Source organism: Schistocerca cancellata, chromosome 5 (genome assembly GCF_023864275.1).
Source record: "Schistocerca cancellata isolate TAMUIC-IGC-003103 chromosome 5, iqSchCanc2.1, whole genome shotgun sequence".
Taxonomy (NCBI): domain Eukaryota; kingdom Metazoa; phylum Arthropoda; class Insecta; order Orthoptera; family Acrididae; genus Schistocerca; species Schistocerca cancellata.
In genome coordinates, this window is record NC_064630.1 from 104250609 (window position 1) to 104274492 (window position 23884).

Sequence of the window (23884 nt, forward strand, 5' to 3'; positions counted from 1 at the left end):
CTGTTAAGTCGTCCAATGTTTATGCTCCTTACACCAAGCAAGGTGTCATTAGGCATTTACTGGCATGATGTGCGACTTATGAGCAGCTGCTCGACCATGAAATCCAAATTTTCTCACTGTCCTGATGCAGTTTGGAATTCCTGTATGATGGTCTTGATAGATGTTTGCATATTACACATTACAATCCTCTTCAACTATCGGCGGTCTCTGTCAGTCAGCAGACGAGGCCAGCCTGTACAGTTTTGTGCTGTATGTGTCCCTTCACATTTCCACTTCATTATCACATCGGAAACAGTGGACCTAGGAATGTTTAAGAGTGTGGAAATCTCATGTACAGATGTATGACACATGTGGCACCCAATCAGCTGACCACGTTTGATGTCTGTGAGTTCCACGGAGCACCCTATTCTGCTCTCTCCTGATGTCTAATGACTACTGAGGTCACTGATATGGAGTACCTGGCTGTAGGTGGCAGCTCAGTGCATCTAATATGAAAAACATATGTTTCTGGGGTGTCCGGATACTTTTGATCAGTAGTGTAGTTTTGTTGTGAGAGAGGGAACCTAATTGCAAGGTAAAGCATTTCATGAAGAGCAGTAATTTTTTGCTGCTTCGGATCAACTGAGGAGCAATGAATAATAGCACCAGTCATGAACTTTACTGTCCTGTATCATAATTTCCAAACCTAATAATGAATGTGTAAAGCCAGAACGGTGTTCTGTAGTACACTGAATCTTGGGGTGAATTTTATTAGACTTGTTGCAGCTGGGCATCGATCCCATCATACAAAGGTATGATGTCATTGACATATCTTTTGTAACTTACCAGTCTAGGAGGTGGAGGTTGGTTGGGGGGGGGGGGGGGGGGAAGAGGCGGGGGGGGGGGGGGGGGGAAGCTGATGTTAAATGTGATTGATTTAAATGTGGGCTATTGTACTGGCAATGGGAGATCCCATGCTAAACCTCAGTTTATCCATATACAGTGTCTTTGAAGGCAAAGTAGCTATGATCCACAACAGTTCTGAGTAAACAAATAATTCATTAATTTTTTTGTGAATTTGGGCAAGACTATCGCCACAAGTTGAATTCAGTGATAGAAATCAACTCTTTGGTAGGGATATTTGTATATGGAAAAAAAATAATGCTTACTGATGAAACTTTGCAGTTCCTTAGTCATTTAATGACCTCGGGCATTAATAGTGTTAATTAATGGCCCTAAAGGAGTGGTATGAAGCATCACCACACCTCTCAAACTGGACATTCTCAGCTCCTTTGGTACCAAAGTTCTTTAAGAAATGGGGTGAATAAAACATGTATTTCTTTAATAGTCATCGCAATTTCTGCAACGAAATTAACTGTGAGGTTTAAAATGGGGTGTAAAAGAAGTCCTGTGCTTTCTATACATAATCGGCCTTGTCTACCCACACAATGATGTCTTGGTTTTCCTGAAGCTTCCTAATAATACCACGCAAAATGGACATACTTCTTGTGGAGATTGTACAGTTTTTGATTTTGATTATTTATTGTGCCAAGTTCTAGTGTAACGTCTTTTGCAGCTTTTGCGAGATGGAGTATTTTGTGGGGTTATCAGATTCAGCCTGCTTCAGGGCAGCAATAGTATGGGCCACCTATGAAGAGGCCGTATTTTGATTAAATGGGAAGCTAGTACTATGGGAGAGCCCATTCTTTAAAAAATACCTTTCTTTGCGGTTAAAAATGATAGTAGTTTGGTTCTCGGCTGTGTGGTAGAAAATAAAATCGCATTTAGGCTTCTAAAACAGAGTCGATCCTCCAGTAGGTTTGCTTGTATTCATATGAAATTGGTTAAGCAATCTTTTTTATGGTTTAAATTAAGAGAGTGCAAATAGTTATACAATATGGCATAGTTCTGTTTATTTCAACAAAATATTGCCAGAGATATTGGGTCTCAAATTTTCTGAAATCTCAGGGATGCACTGTTAATAGCTGTGTATGCCGTTGAACACATGACTATATCTCTGAAAGAATTGGACTGGTGATTGTGAACCTATACCAGTGTTTATTGGGAATGTATGCAGGTGTTCACACAAAATTTCAGAAAAATCTGTGATGGTCATGCAGGAACATCTACACTACTTGGCATGGAATGACCTTAATTAATAAAGTAAATTTGAATGATCTCTTACTCTTTTGACTGTTCAGTGTAATTAGCAAATTTTATTGTTTAATAATATGTGTAATGTACTTCACTAAGTTTTGTTGTCAACATTCAGATTGCTTTGTTGTTTGAACACAATAGAAGTTTTCTGGCCATCAGTAAGTTAGACAATTAATCAGTACTGATTTGGAATGTGTGATTAGAATCAATGGTTATAAATAATGGAGTGGCTTTTATCTGCTGGGAGAAATGATTCTGTGCTTACCCTCAAGATTCCTCTTACTTTGTGATGTTTTGCACTGTTGTGTTTTCTTTACAAAATTTCTCTTTTTTGTTTTGTCAGGTTTTCAACTCTAGTCTGCGGCATGTAAGATTGTGAGCTTTACTGATGTATGTTAATATATTGACGTGTAAGCTATTTCTCCAGGCATCTGATTCTGGATGTAAAGAAATACAACTTTGACTAAATTAAATTACCTGTGTTTCAACATTTTTTAATTTTAATCCTAGCTATTTGATTTAAACTACAGAAAGCTCCTTTCTCTGTAAATCAGCACAATAATTTTTCAATTTTTCAGGGATTTGCATCCAGATAACATACTGTTGGGAGAAAGAGGCTCTCTATTGGTATCATATATGTGCCAGTTGGGAGCAGTTGATTCTGTTATTAATGAAGAAGCTGTGAACTCCTTGTACTGTGCACCTGAAGTAAAATCCATATTTCCAGTGACACCAGCTGCTGATTGGTGGAGCTTCGGTGCTATCCTTTTCGACTTACTGACAGGAAAGGTAGAACTTCAGCCATAATTTGGTCTGTAAACAAACAAAAAAGATTTACAGTCTACTGAGAGTATATGTTTTTGTTACAGGCACTAGCTTCTTGTCATCCAGCAGGAATTCAGAGTCACACAGTCTTAAATGTTCCAGATTATGTTTCAAAGGAAGCAGTAGAAATTCTAACAGAGGTAAGCACACTGTCTTGTCACTGAAAGTGCCATTGGTATGTACCCATTTGCCAGTGGATCAAAGTACTTATTACTCAGCAAAGCAAAGTGGATTCCCAGCAATTTCAACAACTGCTAGCATAGATGGTGAGTGACGCAAATATGCTGATACTGCATCTCCCAGAAAGCAAACTTCTATCCTGGTCTCATAGTTGATAATGCTGAGCATTGTTGGCCCATTGAATATGGATGTCGCTCTGACCAGGCCATGCTGCAACCCACCTCCTGTGGTTTGGGCCGAGGAATCCCTCCTTTGATACCCCTGCAAAGATGGGGATCACTGGGTCCTATGCATCGTAGTTCCATGAAGCTGGTAGAATGCCGAGCTGTGTGAGTACTAAGATGCTCAGGGGCCGGATAAAGGTTCGAGGTCCAGCGATGGGACTGGTGGCATCAATGTCAGTATGGCGCAGACCAGCACAGACTGCCCAGGATTTTTAAATTCATCTGCTCCAGACTGACTTTGTAGAAGAGGGTGCATTTGTGTGCCATTAGGAACTGTCTGGAACAGTGTCCGATGACCTACATTTGGCTGTTGTTATGCACCAGTCGGTCAACTTGTAGAGGCTTACTGGATGTTTTCGGGGGGGTAGGATCTCAAACAGTAGGTTGGATATGTAAATTAATGTGTGGGTGACATTTAAGGTAGTTATTCCAGTGATAGTAGCGTATAATCAGAAAGAAGGTCTGAAAATATCACGTGAGGTGCCACTGGTCAATAATCCTTGACCCTATGTTCTGTGCTCATGGTGCCACTGTAATGTCTTTGCTCGTAACAGGTGAAAAATGATGACCACTGGGTTTGCCACAGAGTATAACTAGTGCAGTTATAACCTTTGGAAGAATTCCATTTAATTTTTAATTATCTCTTTTGAAGAAACTGTCACAGATTTATGTGGAAGTGCAGGTCAACTCACATGAACTGTGTGTACCCATTGTGTAGGGCAGGTAGATTGGCCTGGCTCAGCAATGCAGTAATTCTTGCCTGGAGAGTGGTCATTAGGGCTTTCTGGCAAATGTTACCCATCCTGTTTCATAGGTATACTGTTTCAGCAAAAAATCTTTACCCTCAGAGATAAAGGCCCATGACTAACACATATTTATATACACACTTGCACTCAGTCACAACTTTCTTGCTGTTACAAGCCTGCACAGAATGATAAACTACTTTCACATCAAACAGACTACCGTATTTACTCGAATCTAAGCCGCACTCGAATCTAAGCCGCAAGTGAAAAATGAGACTCGAAATAAAGGAAAAAAAAATTTCCCGAATCTAAGCCGCACCTGAAATTTGAGACTCGAAATTCAAGGGGAGAGAAAAGTTTTAGGCCGCACCTCAAAATCGAAACAAAGTTGGTCCATTGTAATATGAGACACAATTTAGGTCGAATGAATGACGATACAGCTACAGTAGTTTGATTCGAGTCGTAAGCTTAACAGTTAAGCTTTACCACGTAGCCATTGCTATGCGTCAGGCGCTCCATCCGTATTTATACGGGTACCCTTCCTTTTTCATGTGCTTCGTCTGGTTTGAATCGATTGCTTATTTTGCTTTGATCTGATAAGTGCCGTTTTCTTTGTTATAGGTGTTTGCGTCACTCTTAAGCTGAAAATGCATTACTGCACTGTGTCATGCATTGTTTGTCGCATTCTGATAGCGCGTGTTTACGGCCTGTCGCGGCTCGCGGCATGACTTGCTTTTGTGCGCGCTACCGCCGCGTACAATTAAAAAAAATAAGAGGAATCGTCTCATTAGCGAAACAATGGCAAGAGACTGCTATTTGTTGTTACTTACACTGCTGCTTTCTTTGATAATGATCAACAAGAATAAAATAATAGACTGCGTATGATAGAACATGTTCTGAACGAGAGTTAGGCGAAAATTTTTCTCCGTTTGAAAATCTTTGCGGCCGCTTCTTTATTACATCAAATTCTGCACAGAAATTAGACATCTTAGATTTAAAAATCTAGTCACTTGCCGTGCTTCATTTCTGACTGCATCACTATTAGGCATAAGAATAATACGAAATACGAATATAAACATGACACGATACGTATATTCTTCCACGTTTGCTGTTGTCTCACTCTAGTTTCGTAGTTTATTAGGCAGACAGGGTTTTAATGAGATAGCAGCAAACACGAAAGAATACATGGCAAAATGTTTATATTCGTATTATTCTTATGGTGAAGAGAATACTGTATGTGATTCAAATTTCATCAGGTTCCTATTAGCAACCATCTCTTCTCACAGATAGGAAAAAATTCACAACGTAGAGTTGGCCATATTGACAAACATCCCAAACAGTCTTGCCAGTCAGATTTTTGTAGTACACTGAAATTGTACTACATTCGAAGATGAACAATACGGAATTTGTATTTACTTCGTTGGATAATGTATGAAAATGCAGTGGTCGAAACTCGCGGCGGAGAAAAAAAGCTCGTCTTTCACTTTTTTTTTTTTTAATTTATTTACTGACGCAGAGGTTTTGGCGCCAGTATTTATCTTTGTGCCTACAAAGTATGCCCGCGTAGCGCTACATATATTCGATGGCAGAACTTAGTTTTGGCGGCACGTACCAACATTTTTCATAACTTCCACTTGCTTTGCACTCGATTCTAAGCCGCAGGCGGTTTTTTGGATTACGAAAACCGGAAAAAAAGTGCGGCTTAGATTCGAGTAAATACGGTACTCTCTTCACATAATAATTGAACTATGGTACCACATATCATGGATGTTTTCATACCAGCCTAAGCGATAAGGTTGTACTACCATTAACAACATTGTGAATGGAGCTTTTGCTCAGAAGTTCCTTCAACCTAGTACATAAAGAAGATGTTCCCTTTATGCCCACTTGAGAGCCGCCTCCTTGAAAACAATACCCTCTATAATCCGGCACTTACTAAAACATACACTTAACAATAACATGTGCAACAAGGGCGGTCCTAATAATTAGTAAGTAAACACACAAAATTCACATCCTCAGTTACCTTGCAATCCTCTTGTTAGCTTATCATTCCAACTTGCGGACAAAGTACTTAGTGATGTGCTGGAATAACTGTAAGAGTGTCTTGCTTAATTTTATTCTTATTTTCCTTTTGTCCAGCCACTCCCCTCCCCTCCTCTGAAAGTGCTGCTGGGAATGGAGCCAGTGCCTCTGGGGTTCCTCAAAAAAGGTGGACATAACTTATATGGACCACTGTGGCATGTGTTACACGTTGTAATTTAAAGTTAACAGCTGCCATTATTTGTATCACATGGTAAAATCCTTGGTAAATTGTAACAGATTTTTTTGGGCGTATCCTTTGGTTCATAAGAGTTGGTTAACGTAACTCATTTTATGATGTCAAACAATAGAAAATCTAGGATGGAATGTAATAATATTATGAGAAGGAAAGTTGCCACTCACCATATAGTGGAGATGCTGAGTCGCAGATAGGTACAACAAAAAGACTCTCACAATTAAAGCTTTTGGCCATTGGCCTTCATCAACAACACACACATAAGCACGTGCATGTATGAACGCCCACATTTGAACACAAAAACAACTCACACACACAAACGCAACTCACACACATGACTGCAGTCTCAGGCAACTGAAACCACATTGCAAGCAGCAGCACCAGTGCATGATGGGAGTGGCGTCTGCGTGGGGGTAAGGAGGAGGCTGGGGCATGGAAGGGGAGGGATTGTATGGTGGGGGTGGCGGACAGTGAAGTACGGCAGGTTAGATGGAGGGAACAGGTGGGGGAGGGGGGGGAGGGAGTAGCGGAAAAAGAGAGAAATAAAAAGACTGGGTGTGGTGGTGGAATGATGGCTGTGTAGTGTTAGAATGGGAACAGGGAAGGAGCTGGATGGGTGAGGACAGTGACTAAAGAAGGTTGAGCCAGGAGGGTTACGGAAACATAGGATGTATTGCAGGGAAAGTTCCCTCGTGCGCAATTCAGAAAAGATGGTGTTCGTGGGAAGGATCCATATGGCACAGGGTGTGAAGCAGTCATTTTCTGATATGATACGTTGGTGATACTGGTTTTGTTATTATGGGCACTTCCCTGTCATTTGAAGGCTTTAGTCTCCATCTTTTTAACCTGGCTCCAAATATTTTTGAGAAATTCTTTACTGGTGATATATCTTTTTCTGGAGGGGTCTTAGATAGTGTGAAAGGAGAACAGCATCTTCTGAGTGAAAACAACTTCATACAGGGACGGCTCTGTCCTCGTGTGGATTTTTGAGTTATTTGCCACTACTACATAAGGGATAGGGCATCCCAGTCATTGTGTTGACTGTTAACATAGTAACTTAACATTTTTCTTGTCGTATGGTAGACTAAGTTTCTCCATTTTCCTGCCGGGACAATGCGCTAGTCCAGAGATTTTTAATGCATGATAATCAGCACAATTGCTTAATTAAATCTGACACAAAATTCATTCCATAATCCATTATCAGAGTCTCACATGTTTCAAAGCTTAGTATGTACTGGTTAACCATCGCTTGTGCCACTGTTTCTTCCTGCTGACTGTATTGCTGTCATGAACACAAGATGTGAAAGATGATCAATTGATTGATATGTACACCATTCTGGCCGATAGTATGACCCAAGTAACAGACCTCTAGTAAAAGTAAATGGCATTTCTCCATGTTGAGTGTTAACCGTGCTGCATGGAAATGATCAAAAACTTTGTGTAAACAAATTACATGCCCCTGGATATATTTAGAGAAAACAATAATATCGTCTAAATAGATGATGCATTGCTTCAGTTTTAATTCTTGTAATACCCCATCTAACAGATGCTGGAAAGTTGCTGGCATGTGTTTTAGCCCCAAATACATGCAGTGATATTGATAATGACCACAAGGAGTTGAGAAAGCTCTTTTCGGGTGATCATCACTTGCTACAGCTAATTATGGTATCCACTTCATAGGTCCATAGTTGTATAATGATAATGGCCTAGATTATCTAACACATCTGTTGTCTGTTGTACTAGGCATAAGGTAGGTGTCTGTAACTGTTTTCTGATTTAAATAACAGTAATCACAACAAAACCTGTATGCTTTACTGCCAACTGATGATTTCTTTGGGATAGTGTGGATGGGAGCATACCATCTTGAAGGTGTTGTTTTTATAAACTCTTCCGTGATAGTTTGCAATTTCTGTGGGACTGTATGGTTTCTTATAGACAGGTGATTCATTCCCATGGGAATATGATGATGAGTTAGTGGTGTGGGTGGCATTTGACCAGGAGGGTCAAATAACTCAGCACATTCATGTGGTAGTCTCTACATGTTACCTATCCTGTCCTCCTCAATGTGATTATAATGATGTGAAATACCTATAAAACTCATCCTCAGACAGTAATTCCAAGCTATCAGAATTCCACATGATCACTTCACTTACCCAGAACTAGAGTTATTCTGATGGGCATAGCTGTGCCTCCATCAATTTCCCTTCATAGGACATTTATCTATTTCTTCATTCTCAGGCAAAGGCTGAACTATACGCAAAGCGATAACTGACAGATCAGGTCCTACATCAAGCCAGATATCTTTGGGCACAATGTGCTGCATGTTGACTTTAAGGGACATTTCACGTGGTTTAGGCGGCCTGGCCTAGGACTGATCATTGTGACAGTAATGGATTTCTGGCCGTAAAACTGAGATGAAATGGTGTTCTGTCCAGTTACACTACGTGCTGTTCTAAGTCAATTTTGGCTTGATTCACAGCCAGGAAACATAAACAGAGTATGATTTGGTAGTCACTTGCAACTATAGGAAGAACTTCTACTCTAACCCAAAAGATACTTCCCCCTCACATGGAGTACTAGGACTAAGAAACTGAGTGAGTCAACGTGGCCCCACTCACACTCCAGTGTGGTGGATTCAACTCTGCTTTACCCAGTCCATTCCTATTCACCACAGACGTATGAGATCCTGTCTCTAACAAGATTTGCACAACTTTCCTTTCACTTAACCAGCCAGAGAAAAGTCTGCCATTGATTCTGCACAGACACAGTGCCCCGTGCCCCATTTAGTAGCAAGGTACAAGGTTCACCCTGTGACCACCTTCCCATATTTTTGCTTGTACAAATGTCCAAAACATTTATATGCCTGACTTTGTTGTTCAGTGCAGTTATGCTTCATATGACCTGTACAATGACATCTAACACACTTGATATCTTATTAAATATCACTTTAGTTTCTGTTAGTATGATGACATCTTCATTTACAGCTAATGCTGCCAGAGTTTCTACTGCTTCATTCAAAGCCATCGGGAATTCTGTACGAACCCTATGTGGCATTTCTGAGGGTAATCCTTGTAAAAACAAATAAAGTGCTCTCTATTTGGCTTAGTGTGATATGGCTTTATTAGCATTATCATCCTCAGTGATCCCGTATGTATTGATATTAATATACAAATGAAGTCTACAAAATTCCAATCCCCTTGTTTCTGAAATGTCCTGTTAAGCTACTCTCTGTAGTATCTCGATTATTAACCATTAACTCAAATTGTCAAAAAACTGTGCTGTTATTAATCTCTCCCACTAACTTTAGTTTAGATACACTCAATAATTGCTCATTACTCTAATTTTCCAACTGGCAGCTGTATTCAAGTGTCAAAAAACACAGATGTCCTTGCCTAATTTACTCAAAATGGTTTCACTAACGAAGTGGTGTTAGTACCAAGAAAAGGTGCACTAGGATGTGACCGTTCCCACCTTCCCTCCCTTAGTCGTCCGTTCCCACCTTTCTTCCCTAGGTCGTCCTAATTTTGCCTACAGCTGAGCTACTTGATTTCTGACACTTCCTGAGCTAGAACTTTTTTAACCATTTTGCCTACCTACTACCGACACAAGTATACCGTAAACCCAAAGCAGAAGAAAGCGTAGGGAAACATATTGATTTGTGAGATATCCCTGCTGTAGAACCATGCTGTTTTCTGATTGTCACCCACCTTCATCTTCAGCAATACTTATGATACTAATTATGATAGTGCTGAAGATGACATTTTGATGCCAATTATAACAGGATTTCTGGTATGGCTAGGTGTGGGTGGCAATTCTTTGCTGAAGATGGATGCAGGTGCAGCAGAAGAAGGCAGTTCATAGATACAAGAACCTCCTTATTGCTGTTTGTTTACATTCAGTATACTTCGATGCTGATAGGGCCAATGGCAAGTGAAGCAAGTACGCTATTATGGTGTCTCCCAGGACACAAACTTCTGACCTCGCCTTATAGGTTGCATTGCTGAGCATGCACTATCACTGTGGCTGCTGCTGCATCAGAGAAGTCTCACACTATCACACAACCATGAGTATGGTCAGTCCGGCAAATATGGCTGCTGTGACCCGGTCAGTCTGCAACTCACCACCAGTGGAACAGGGTGAAAAACCCCTCTGTTGATATCCCTGCAGAGGCAGGGATGGTGGGGCCCCCAAGTCCTAGTTTCATGAAGACGGCAGATCGCTGAGCTGTCTGAACACCCAAATGCTCATTCAGCATGGACAGGAGTTCAAGACTTCGTGACAACACTGGCAGCAGTGTCATTGGTATGATGATGACCATCATAGATTGTATGTCATACTAGTGCCCAGCTATTTCAAAGGTGGCCTGCTGGTCAAGGGAGGTTTAAATACAGCTGATCGGTCCTGACTTTGCAGATGAAACCAAATTTGTGTCTCATGCAGAAATGTCTGGAACAGAGGCCAGTGACCTAGGTTGGGCTGTTGTCATGTGGTAGTTGATCTGACAAAGCTGTATCTGAAATAGTGTCTTTGAGAAAGATGTAAAGTCGAAATGCGTAAGGTTGTTGGAAAAAAAAGTGTGGTCAAAAGTTGGTCAGAGAACTCTAGCTGACCTATCCTGCCCTTCATATTATCCGAAATTTACCCTTGCTGCCCCCTCCCCCCACTCTTCCCCTAAAATGTACTGCTTCTTAACACCCTCCCAACTGTGTCATCATGTCTACATCTACATCTACACTCAGAAAACCACTGTGAGGTGCACGGCAGAGGGTACTTCGCAATGTACCAGTTATGGGTTTGGTTTCTTCCCGTTCCATTCACATATGAAGCACAGGAAGAGTGATGGTTTGTATGCCACTGTGTGTGTGCAGTAATTGTTCTAATCTTATCCTCATGATCCCTATGTGAGTGATGTGTAGGGTATTGTAGTAAATTCCTAGAGTCATCATTTAAAGCCAGTTCTTGAAACTTTGTTAATAGACTTTCTCACAGCAGTTTATGTCTGTCTTAAAGAGTCTTCCAGTTCAGTTCCTTTAGTATCTCTGTGACACTCCCCAGTCCTTCAGTATCTCAGGTGACATTCTCCCATGGATCAAACAAACCTGTGGCTGTTCATGCTTCCCTTCTCTGTATATGTTCAATAATCCCTGTTAATCCTATTCAGTAAGGGCCCCACACCCTAGAGCAATATCCTAGGATGGGTGGCACGAGTGATATGTATGAATCTCCTTTGCAGACTGATTAAGCTTCCCCAGTGTTCTTCCAATAAACTGAAGTTACCACCTGCTTTACCCACGACTGATCCTATGTGATCAATCCATTTCATATCCCTACAAATCCCAGGTATTTGTATGAGTTGTCTGATTCAGACAGTGTACTATGGGATACTATTTTTTGTGAAGTGTACAACTTTTATATTTCTGAACAGTTAAAGCAAGTTGCCAATCTTCGCACCTCTTTGAAATCTTATCAAGATCTGACTGAATATTTATGCAGCTCCTTTCAGATAGTACTTCATTACAGAAAACTCCATAATCTGCAGAAAGCAGGTCCCAGTGCACTTCCCTTCCGAAGTTACTTCTACATCGAATGATGACACTCCATCCAAGATAACATTCTGTGTCCTCAATCCAGTCACAAATTTCAGTTGATACCCCATATGACCGTACTTTCGATAATAAGTGTAGGTGTGATACCGAGTCAAATGCTTTTCAGAAGTCACGAAACACTGCATCTACCTATTTGCCTTGATCCAAAGCTTTCACTATGTCATGTGAGAAAAGTGCAAGTTTGGTTTCACATGATAGATGTTTTCGGACTCCATGCTGGTTGGCATTGAGGAGGTCATTCTGTTGAAGATACCACATTATCTTTCAGCTCAGATTATATTCTAAGATTCTACAATAAATTGATGTCAAGGATATTGGATGGTAGGTTTGTGGATCACTTCTACTACCTTTCTTGTAGAAGGGTGTGACATGTGCTTTTTGCCAAGAACTGGGCACCATTTCTTTGTTCCAGGGATCTAGGCTAGAATATAGTTAGAAGACAGGCAGCAAAATAAAAACTGTTTGGGATACAGTGAAGACAGAGACAGGTGGGGCCAAAAAGGAAAAGGAACAGATAGATCTAAAAATAAATGCAACTTTGGTAATAAATGCAGGTAGTGTTGTAAATCTCTTAAACAGGTACTTCATTTCTGTTACTGACAGCTTAGGGTTATGAGGTTCGGTGAACAGTGCAATGGAGTATCTTAGACCAGTCTTTAAAAACAGCTTCAGCAAAATGGAAATGACACTCACGTCTCCCACAGAAGTAGCATCCATCATAAAATCCTTAAAATCTAAGTATTCCAGTGGGCATGATAACATATCAATGAGGTTAATCAAAGAATGTTCATGTGAGTTGAGTTCTGTCTTAAGTTATAGTGTAATCAGACTCTTATCAGCTGAACATTTTCAGACTGCTGAGGTTAAGCCTCTTTACCAGAATTGGGATAAAGAGATACCATCAAACAATTGACCAATTTCACTTTTGTTGGCTTTCTCAAAAATATTTGAAAAGGTTGTGTTCAAGCACCTCCTTAAGCATCTGACTGCACATAATATATTGTCCAAGTCACAGTTAGGATTTCATAAGGTTTCTGATGTAGAGAAAGCTATTTACACTTACAGTGAGAATGTACTTAATTCATTAGATAGTAAGTTAGAGGCTGCTGTCATTTTCTGTGATCTGTCAAAAGCCTTTGACTGTGTGAACCACAGCATTCTCTTAAGTAAATTAGAATATTATAGTGTCACTGGCAATGCTGCGAAATGGTTTGAGTCTCATCCATCTAACAGGAAACAAAGGGTGCTGTTGCAAAATACCTGTGCAGTAAGCAGTCAGTCTTCATCTGACTGGGAATTAATTACATGTGGTGTTCCCCAGTCTTCATCTGACTGGGAATTAATTACATGTGGTGTTCCCCAAGGTTCCATCTCGGGTCCATTGATTTTTCTTGTGTACATTAATGATCTCTTGTTTGTTACATTGTCAGATGCTAAGTTTGTTTTGTTTGCAGATGATACAAATATTGCAATAAGTAGCAAGTCAAGTACAGATTTAGAAATAGCTGCTAATCAAATTTTCGCTGACATTAATAAATCGTTTAAAGCTAATTCACTATCTTTAAGCCGGCCGCGGTGGCCGTGCGGTTCTGGCACTGCAGTCCGGAACCGCGGGACTGCTACGGTCGCAGGTTCGAATCCTGCCTCGGGCATGGGTGTGTGTGATGTCCTTAGGTTAGTTAGGTTTAAGTAGTTCTAAGTTCTAGGGGACTTATGACCTAAGATGTTGAGTCCCATAGTGCTCAGAGCCATTTGAACTGTCTTTAAACTTTGAAAAGACCCACTATATGCAGCTCAAAACCAGTAAGATATTTCCTTACATCATGTGTATAACATATGAAAACACACAGATCATAGAGGTTGACACTGTAAAATTTCTGGGATTACAACTCGATAATAAATTCAGTTGGGAAGGGCATGCCACAGAAGTGCTTAAACGCCTAAACAAGTCTGTATTTGCAATGAGAGTGATGTCAGATGTAGGAGATATAAGTATAAAAAAAACTAGCATACTTTGCTTACTTTCATTCTATTATGTCATATGGGATCATATTCTAGAGTAACTCATCAAACCGAGCAAAAATTTTTAGGGTGCAAAACTGTGTGAGAAGAATCATTTGTGGTGTAAATTCAAGAACATCGTGTAGAAACCTGTTCAAGGAACTTGGTATTCTAACCACTGCTTCTCAGTATATTTATTCCTTAAATAAATTTGTTGCAAGTACTATATCTCTGTTTCCAACCAATAACTCAAAACATGGTTCAAAAAGGGGGTCCAATATTCAGGAACACATATTTTCAATAAATTGCCAGCAACCATTGAAAACTTGATTTCAAATAAAGCACAGTTTAAACAGTGTTTGAAAGACTTTTGATAGGCAACTCCTTCTACTCTGTAGATGAATATCTGAACAGAGACCGTTAAGCCAGCTTAAGTAAAAATGTCTGATATATTTCAGTTTGGGCAGCACTTGGTGACAACAGTCAAGATTAGGTATTTTGTGTATGATAAATTTATTAATAGTGCATAACAATGCTTCATTCTGACAGTGTGTTAATTCTGTAAATATTAGCTGTTCCAGTTTACCACATTGTATTCACCTGTTTTGACAATCTCCTGACAGATGATCAGGGTAGTAAGTATTATATTAAAACGTTTTATGTTTTTATGTATGGCATGTTCCACTCCCATGAGAATCTTCTCAGTTTTTGGGTCTATGGAACAAAAAGTGAATCTAATCTCGACTTTCGTATCATGCTGCTGTGCTTATCTAGCTGCGCCATCACCTGTGACATCACTGGTGCTAAGTCCCACACCATATATGGTAATGTTTCAATGGCACTATGGTAATGTTTCAGTTGCATGATGACCGCACCCACTTCAACTCGCCAGTAATGCGTTCCCAGACAGTAATCAGCTGCAATCCACCATCTTTGTTGAGGGTGTTGTCCAATATTTGGATCTCTGTTGCTTCGTTTGTTACACTACCTCAGAAGCTGTTGGTCTCATTGAATGCAATTTGGTGTTCATTTTCCAGTGCATGGTGTGGTACAGATGATTTTTTGTGATAGCTTAGGCAGAAAGACCTTACACATTATATGCAGCACTATTCAATAGTGCAGACAGTCTAACAGAAAACTGCCCAGAGCCACACATTGTATTGTATATTTCAGGTGTTCTATGCCTACATTGTCTTTCCACAGGCTTCATTACTTGTCAGTTGTTTGCTGGTGGCCTGAAGACTATTGATTTTATGGCTCCTCAGGAGCTGGCTAATCTCCCCAGTTACTGACCCACAAAAAAGTAAAAAATAATCATTTTAGCGTCTTCTTCAGGGGCTGTCTGCTTTCTTAGCTTAGGTGAAACAGCTTGCAAAATTTATCTATTGTTGTAGCCATTTTCCTTGAAAACTTTATGTAAATTGCTCAGTTACCTCGGCAGGTCTATGATATCGGAGACGGTTTCAGTTCCTCAGGGAAGACTGTTTCTGTGTTGGGTGGTGTGTGCTGGGTGGTGGTAACTGGTGGCATGCGGATACCGATCCATGTGGGTGAGCTTGCAGTAAAACCAATGACCGAGACACAATTGGGTTTACTGCAGGCAAGGACATCCAGGAAGACACAAAGAAGATTGTGTTTCTGCAGTTGTGTGGCTCAATAACAGGGAACGTTATCTGGCCCCTGAAGAGATGTGCAGTCTACAGGCCACCAGCAAAGGTCTGGCAACTAAGGAGGAACAATTGGAATATACAAAATACCATGTGGATGGGTGGTTTTGTGTTGTCATATTTTCCACACAATTGAACAGTGCCACATAGAACATGAAAGGTGTTTCCGCTTACACTGTCTCAAAAAATCAACTGTAGCAGAACATGTACTGGAAAAAGGACAGCGAAATGCATTCAATGAGGCTTCTATTATCAAAGGACTAACAGCATCTGGAATAGCATAATAAATGAAGCAATACAGATCTGAATATCGGACAACATCCTCAGTAGAGATGGTGAATTGCAGCTTAGTATGGCCTAGGATCCTGTGATTGGGGAGTTAAAGTGAGTGCACTGGTCGTGTCACCAAAACAGTGCCGTATATGGTGCAGGGCTGAGCACCAGTGATGTCACTGGTGACACCACGGCTGTAATAAGCACAGCATCGGCATCTACATGACAGTCAACCACTTGACAATAGCAGAGGAAATCTCTGCCAACAGCTTGTGAGCAATTAAGCACTAGACACAGTTTGAAACCCGAGAATAATTTATTAATGGATGTCACCACAAGAGAATACATTTGTAGATATCCTGTGACACTAACAAACCTAACCACAACACTGAACCATTCACTGACCAGTACTCTGCTTACCACCGAGGTCTGGAAAAAGTCTTCCACATGATTTTTCATTGCTTCTGTTACCTTTTGTCATGTCCTGAAGTGATAAATATCATCATTCAAAATAATATTTTGTCACCTACCTAAACTATGCTCTACTTCATCCATCTCAGAACCACATACAGGCCTTGCAGAGGCAGGATGGTCCCTGACATACACTAAGTGATCAAAAGTATCTGGACACCTGGCTGAAAATGACTTGCAAATTCATGACGCCATCCATCAATAATGTTGGAATTCAATATGGTGTTGGCCCACCCTTAGCCTTGATGACAGCTTCCACTCTCACAGGCATAAGTTCAATCAGGTGCTGGTAGGTTTCTTGGGGACTGGCAGCCCATTCTTCATGGAGTGCTGCACTGAGGATCAATGTCAGTCGGTGAGCCCTGGCACGAAGTCGGCGTTCCAAAACATCCCAAAAGTGTTCTATAGGTTTCAGCTCAGGACTCTGTGCAGGCTAGTCCATTACAGGAATGTTATTGTCGTGTAACTACTCTGCCACAGACCATGCATTATGAACAGGTGCTCGATCATGTTGAAAGATGCAGTTGCCATCCCCAAATTGCTCTTTAGCAGTGGGAAGCAAGAAGGTGATAAACCATCAATGTAGACCTGTGCTGTGACACTGGCATGCAAAACAACAAGGGGTGCCCCCCTCCATGAAAAACACGACTGTACCATAACATCACCTCCTCCAAATTTTACTGTTGGCACTACACATGCTGCCAGATGACATTCACTAGATTGCCATACCCACACCCTGCCATCGGATCGCCACATTGTGTACCGTGATTCATCACTTCACACAACGTTTTTCCACTGTTCAATCATCCAATGTTTATGCTCCTTACACCAAGCGAGGCGTCATTTGACATGTACTGGCGTGATGTGTGGCTTATAAGCCGCCGCTCAACCATGAAATCCAAGTTTTCTCATATCACACCTACCTTTCATAGTACTTGCAGTGGATCCTGATGCAATTTGGAATTGCTGTGTGATTGTCTGTATAGATGTCTGCGTATTACACATCACGACCTCCTTCAACTGTGGGCGGTTTCTGTCAATCGGCAGACTAGGTTGGCCTGTACGCTTTTGTGCTGTTTGTGTCCCTTCGCATTACCGCTTTACTATGTCATTGGAAGCAGTGGGCCTAGGGATGTTTAGGAGTGTGGAAATCTCGTGCACAGACATGACAGAAGTGACGCCCTATCACCTGATCACATTTGAAGTCTGTGAGTTCTGCAGAGTGCCCCATTCTGCTCTCTCACAATGTCTAATGACTACTGAGGTCGCTGATATGGAGTACCTGGCAGTAGGTGGCAGCACAATGCACCTAATATGAAAAATGTGTGTTTTGGGGGTGTCTGGATATGTTTGATCACATAGTGTAGGTTTTGTAGGGCTCTGTAATTTGACTGTGCTCCATAGTTAATTTGACAGCATTGTATCAAAGAAGGCAATAAGGGAAATCAATGATGCAGAAAAATGTGGTTTTTTCCTGCATTACCGCTGCATAATAGATGGAGGAGAGAATGATGCACAGATGAAGGAAACATTACCGATTGTCTGTGTTACGTTTTCTCACTAAATTCTAATGGAGACTGTGATAAGAATATCACACAAGATTGATGCTTCTATAAATTAATCTTTCCTTCTTACATCCAAACTTAAAAAAGTATAATAAATGAGTTAAATAGGCTATTTGCAGCAGTCTGGGGCCCATGGGTTGTAACTCCCGCTCTACCCCCATCTCACTACGTCTGCCAAAACTGCTCCAAATCCTGAACCACAAAAGTCATTTGCCCTTGGATGATTGAGGTACAAAACTGGTCCTATATATCCACCTACCACCTTGTGCTACAACCCAGTCATGGCCATTTCCTATCTTATAGACGGTAGTCTCACGTGTGAAAGTAGTTATGTTACATTCCAACTGTGTTGCAGTTGCCTTCTTCTGTTAATTTTGGGGCCATTACTAATCAACTGCCTATCTGTTTGGATCAGCACTGCCAAACTGTGACTAACTGCAAACTTGACCACCCAGTTACTGAACATGATGAGTACTACAGTACAGATTACTTCAGTATGTGGATGATTTCTGGTTGTGCAATATATTCTCATCTTGCTAGTTTTGTAAAAGAAATTACTTCCATGCTTGACTTTTGCAGTCTTGTTTGAATGCAGAAAAAATCTTGTGTGTCTGCAGTGCATACCAGAACTATAAGTGAATTTATTTGATCTGTTGTTTTGAAATAGTCTTACGTTTTTCAGATGGAGGCAAACAAAACTTGATGAGTCTGTTGTAAACTCTGTCCTGTCATAATCATAATCACTTGAAACTGGTTAAAATACACCAGTAAAATCTTTTGTCCACTATTTTAAAACACATGTTGTTAATGTATAATGCTAGGCTATCTGATTTGTTGAGCGAAAGTGTATTCAAATGGTTGTAACCGTGACATTGTCTTCAAGTATACTGCTTTTGCATATCCAGCTGTAGAAGTGTCCAAGCAATGGTATAAAGGATATGAGTTCATTGTGCGAATAAAAAAATCCACTATGAGTCTTGAAGTTGCCTTTTGAGTGTGGTTTAACACTATCCTGTGCAGTCTCTACTAGCCAGCTTTAATATGAGCAAACTCAACAACTGGTATAGTGTAATTTGATATTTATCATTAGACCTGTTGAAGAAATGGCACTGAATTGCCACAGGCCTGAAATTTTGTGGATGGCTGATTTATCTACTCTAAGTAGGATAATCAATATAGTCAGTAACATTTACTGAATTGTTCTGGCACATATTATTTAGAGCTGCATCGTTTAATATTTTGTTTTCCATTCAAATTTTTTACATATTAGGATTTTATATTATTAGAACTTCCTGATTATGAATCTTGTTCTTGTTTTCCAGTCTACATAAAAAAGCAAAATAAAGTTACTAAATCTGTGAAGAAGGCTTTGAGGACATTTATCCTAGAAAAATCAAATAAGCAGTTATTAGCATCCCAGTCATATAATGAATGGACAGAGCTGCCTTAATTAATTTCTGTGTATTGAAAGACACAGTGTACCATTTCACCTTACTGTGTAGTTATGTTAGAATATTTTGTAGTTTTCGTTTGGTGATAAAATAAGTTTGTTTGCCATACTTCTCTATTACAAAGGGTTGATGCCCTCATAACAAATTTTATACTTCCGGAAAAGTACAAGAAGTTCTGAAATGAAGCAAGAGAATCACAATGATAAATAACGTTCACAGTGGTGGTGATGTAGATAGTAAGTGCCAGGCATGAATTTCATATACAGGGTATCCCATTTAAATCTATACCAGCTGATATCTCTGGAGTGGCACGATTCTGCAAAAAAAAGTCTGTAGTAAAAGTTATAAGGTTTGAAGGGGGTCATAGAATGGTTACCTCGAAATGTCCTTGAACCCTATTTTGAAGGTCAAACCAAGGTCAAGTTCGTTTTTGCAAATAGTAACCCCCTATTTTTATTCCATGTTCGTATTCTACATGAAAAAATACACATTGTTTGTAGGGAACATTTCTTTTCAAAAAACCAGTAGTTTTTCGCCAGAGGACACTTCATTGTAACTTCCCAGGTTAACAGTATCTTGAGAATGAAGTGAGATCGGGAAAAATTTTCGGTGAAAATATTGTATGATTTCCGAAATCTGTCCACTGGTGAAATTTCCATGAACTTGAAATGGCCTTGAAATTCCTCAGTAGAAATTAACCTTAAAGCAAATACTGTCGGCATTAGCGGAATCCAATGCGCACTAAATGGAGGTTGCCCAGCGGACTTAGCACATCGTTAGCCCTGGAAAAGGCTGATTAACATGTTTCTCACTGTAAATTTAGGATCTCAGATGCTCGATCAACTGCCCATTTTGCCTAATGCATATTTGCACTCTCTGTAGGAAACTGGTTTCAACATCATTCAATGTCTGATGGGTGATTGCCTGGAAAGCCAACACAATCCTTTCTCTCATATCCTCTTGTGCCGTCAGGGGAGTGGAGTACACCTCGTGCTTCACAGCTCCCCATAAGAAGTGTTCAGTCTGGTGATCTTGGTGGGGATTCATGAATTGCACCAACGATACCAATCAATTGATTCGGATAAGTTGCTTTAAGGTATCTTCTGACAGGTAAGGCCTGATGTGCAGGGTCACCGTCATGTTGAAACCACATATGTGCTCTTATGTCTAGGGGGATATTTTCTAGTAAAGGGAGCACCAGATTCTGGAATGAAGATAGCACAAGCTGTTCAATTTTTCACCATAAAAAACAGGACCTATTGTGTAACCTCCAACTACGCCTGCACAGACATTGATTGACCACTGTCTCTGTCTTTGGTGATCTCATTGCCAGTGAGAATTTGCTTCTGCCCAGTAGTGTGCGTTGTGGAGATTGACTCCTCCCATGTTGTCGAAGTTCGTCTTGTCTGTAAAGAGAGAGTGTGCGAAGACAAAGGGATCACGAATTATTTGCGTATCGGCCCATTGACAGAATGCCTGGAATCTCTCAGGATCCCCTGGCTCAATTGCCTGGGTGATATGGAAGTGATATGGATGGAATTTAAAGTATCTTAAAACACAAGATACTGTTGATCGAGGCATGCCATGTATTCACTGAATCTGATGAGGTGAAAGCTGTGGATCTTCAGCGACGCTAGCATGAACTCCCAGCGCAGTCGCCTCTCTCGGACCCATCTTTCATCTCTGCCTTTTCAAGGTCTCTCTCTCAGCTCGTCTTACCAAAGACCTAATTGTAACCTTCGTGGGATGACGGGCATCGGGGTATCTCTCGGCATACAATCTTTGCACAGCTCCATAATTGTCACGACACTCGCCAACAATTTTTATCATTCTCACTAATTCTAAAGGCATGTAATCAGCCATTTCGGAGAGATCAGAGTCAAACAATAAATTGTACCAATTAGTTTTACTATTATTGGTTTCTTAGGTTTTTCCTTCAATGAAACATTCGGTAAGTGTGTTGCAAGACAACTGAATTATTACACTATACATGATCTGTTTGTTTACAAATGCTTGCTGTTGTTTATGCCACAACGTGAAGCCAAAATATACAGTAAAAGTGCGCTCTTTCAGAAAATTACTTAGGTGTCTAATAGATGGGTGTCTTTCAAGAGGGCACCTTTTACATTTCTTGATATTGATGTAAATAATGAAATAATCCATGGTAATCTGTCCTTTTCAAATGTGGAGAGAAGGCAGAAACGAAAGATGGGCCCAAGAAAGTCAGTTGAGTGACAAGGTGACTCACATAAAGTTTTTTTTTTTTTTCTCTTCTGGGCTCGAAACATTCATGTTGAGAATAATTTTGCTTGTACGGATTTGGAATAATTTCACTTCGCAGGAACTCATTAGAGTCTTTGAGACGAGATTGTTCTGAGTCCCACGAGGCGTAATTCATCAGACTTCGACAAGGTGTAATATTTGTAATTTACTTAAAACAGATTTTTTCCAAGTCCATAAAAGAAAAATTTATGGGAGTCACGAAAGTCAAGAATCATTCTAAGTGAGCACAGCTGAGAAACTTTCAGTCTCCAAAGGTAAAATTTCTCTGAACCCCCAGTCGCGATTTCCAATTCTCCTACAGTGACGCTTATTAGTTAGCCTCAAAGCTCCACCCTTCTCTTCTCTGACTGTGCCAGCGCAAGCACAGTGCAGGTCTCTGATTCGGCACCTTCTAAGTGGTGCACATTGGGTTCCACTAATGCCCATGGTATTTGATTTCAATTTAATTTCTACTAACAAAATTTCAAGGCCATTTCAAGTTCACGAAAATTTCACCAGTGGACAGATTTCAGAAACCATACAAGATTTTCATTGAAAATTTTTCCTGATCTCGCTTCATTCTTGAGATACTGGTAACCTGGAAAAGTTACAATAAAGTGCTCCCTCACAACAGACCATTGTTTTTTTTTTTGAAAAAAAAAGTTCCCTACAAACAATGCATATTTTTTCATGTAGAATATGAATATGAAATAAAAATAGGGGTTACTATTTGCAAGAATGAACTTGATCATGGTTTGATCTTGAAAACAGGGTTCAAGGTCATTTTGACGTAACCATTCCATGACCTCCTTCAAAGCTTACAAGTTTTATTAGAGACTTTTTTGCAGAATTATGCCACTCCAGAGATATCAGCCAGTATAAATTAAAGTGGGACACCCAGTATATTGAAGCAACATGCTGAACATCTGCATGGCTCCACATATATAAAAGAAATTAAATGGCATATGGCACTGCAACACAGACATTTATGTGCATCACACAGCTTGTTTAATCAAACCTCTGTCACTAGATGTTCTTTTCTGATGTGCAGTAATTTTCATAGCTGATGACAGCAACAGTAGCTGTTAGTTTATGCATTATTACTAGGGATGAAACTTTTCTTAAGAAAACAAAAAATTATGAATCTCATTGTTGTTTTCCAGTCTATATAAAAAAGCAAAATAAAGATGCTAAATCTGTCAAGAAGGTTAGGAGAGTATTTATGTTAGAGAAAGCAGATAAGCAGTTGTTAGCCTCCCACCTAGGTAATGAGAGGACATCATTTAGCTCCAATATTATGTATGTAGTGGGATTATGGGCAAAGTTTAAACTGGTTGTAAATCGTGCTCTGGAGATATACGTGTCAAGTAAGTGGATTAAGGGTGGAAAGGCCTTCCGTAGTTTAGTAATAAAGATCGGAAAATGCTAAGGAAACAGACTGTTGCTCTCTCGATTCAAAAAGGATGTGCAAATGTTGACACGCACAAATTAGTAGAAATTCATGCATCTGTAAGATGATCACTGCACGGAACCATACAACTTCCAGTGTCATGCCTTAGTGAGATGTCTTGCTGAGAACTGAGAAAATTCTGGTCATATATAAAAATCACGAAGTAGTTTTAAGGCTTCTATCCATTCACTCATTGACCAGCAATAGCTGAAGTTCTAATTTCACATTTAATGAAACATTCACACAGGTGAAACATACAACCATACCATCATTTGACTGTTGTACAGACTCCAGCATGGAGAACATAGAAATGCAGGCATCAGTGGCATAGATAAGCAGCAGCAAGAGTTGAAACAAAGCTCCAAGCAATTAGAAAAAAAACATAGGTGGCTACTGTACATAAGAAGGGTAAAAGAACAGACCTGCTTAATTGCAGATCAGTATCCTTAACATTGATTTGCTACAGAATTCTTGAACACATTCTGAGAGCGAATATAATAAATTTCCTTCAGAAGCCCATCCATAAATCAGCATGGATTTAGAATGTATCGCTTGTGTGAAACTCAGGTTTTCCTATTCTCACTTCATGTCCTACAAAACCTTGGATGGAGGGCAACAGGCAGATCCCATGTTCATAGATTTCTGGAAAGCATTTGACACAATGCCCCACTGCAGACTGTTGATGATGGTCTGAATACAAGGATTATGTTCCCAGATGTCAAGTGGCTCCTAGGCATTTTAAGTAATAGAACCCA

The 23884-nt window shown here is 40.2% G+C and overlaps 1 protein-coding gene across 1 annotated transcript in view; it reads left to right on the forward strand.

Moving 5' to 3' along the window:
* The window catches only part of LOC126187600 (ribosomal protein S6 kinase delta-1), a 191245-nt gene that overhangs the window by 162229 nt on the left and 5132 nt on the right, over window positions 1-23884 (forward strand). The window contains exons 12-13 of the mRNA XM_049928787.1: window positions 2715-2925; window positions 3006-3101. Coding sequence (XP_049784744.1) covers window positions 2715-2925; window positions 3006-3101 — 307 coding nt within the window. The remainder of the gene's footprint in view (window positions 1-2714; window positions 2926-3005; window positions 3102-23884) is intronic.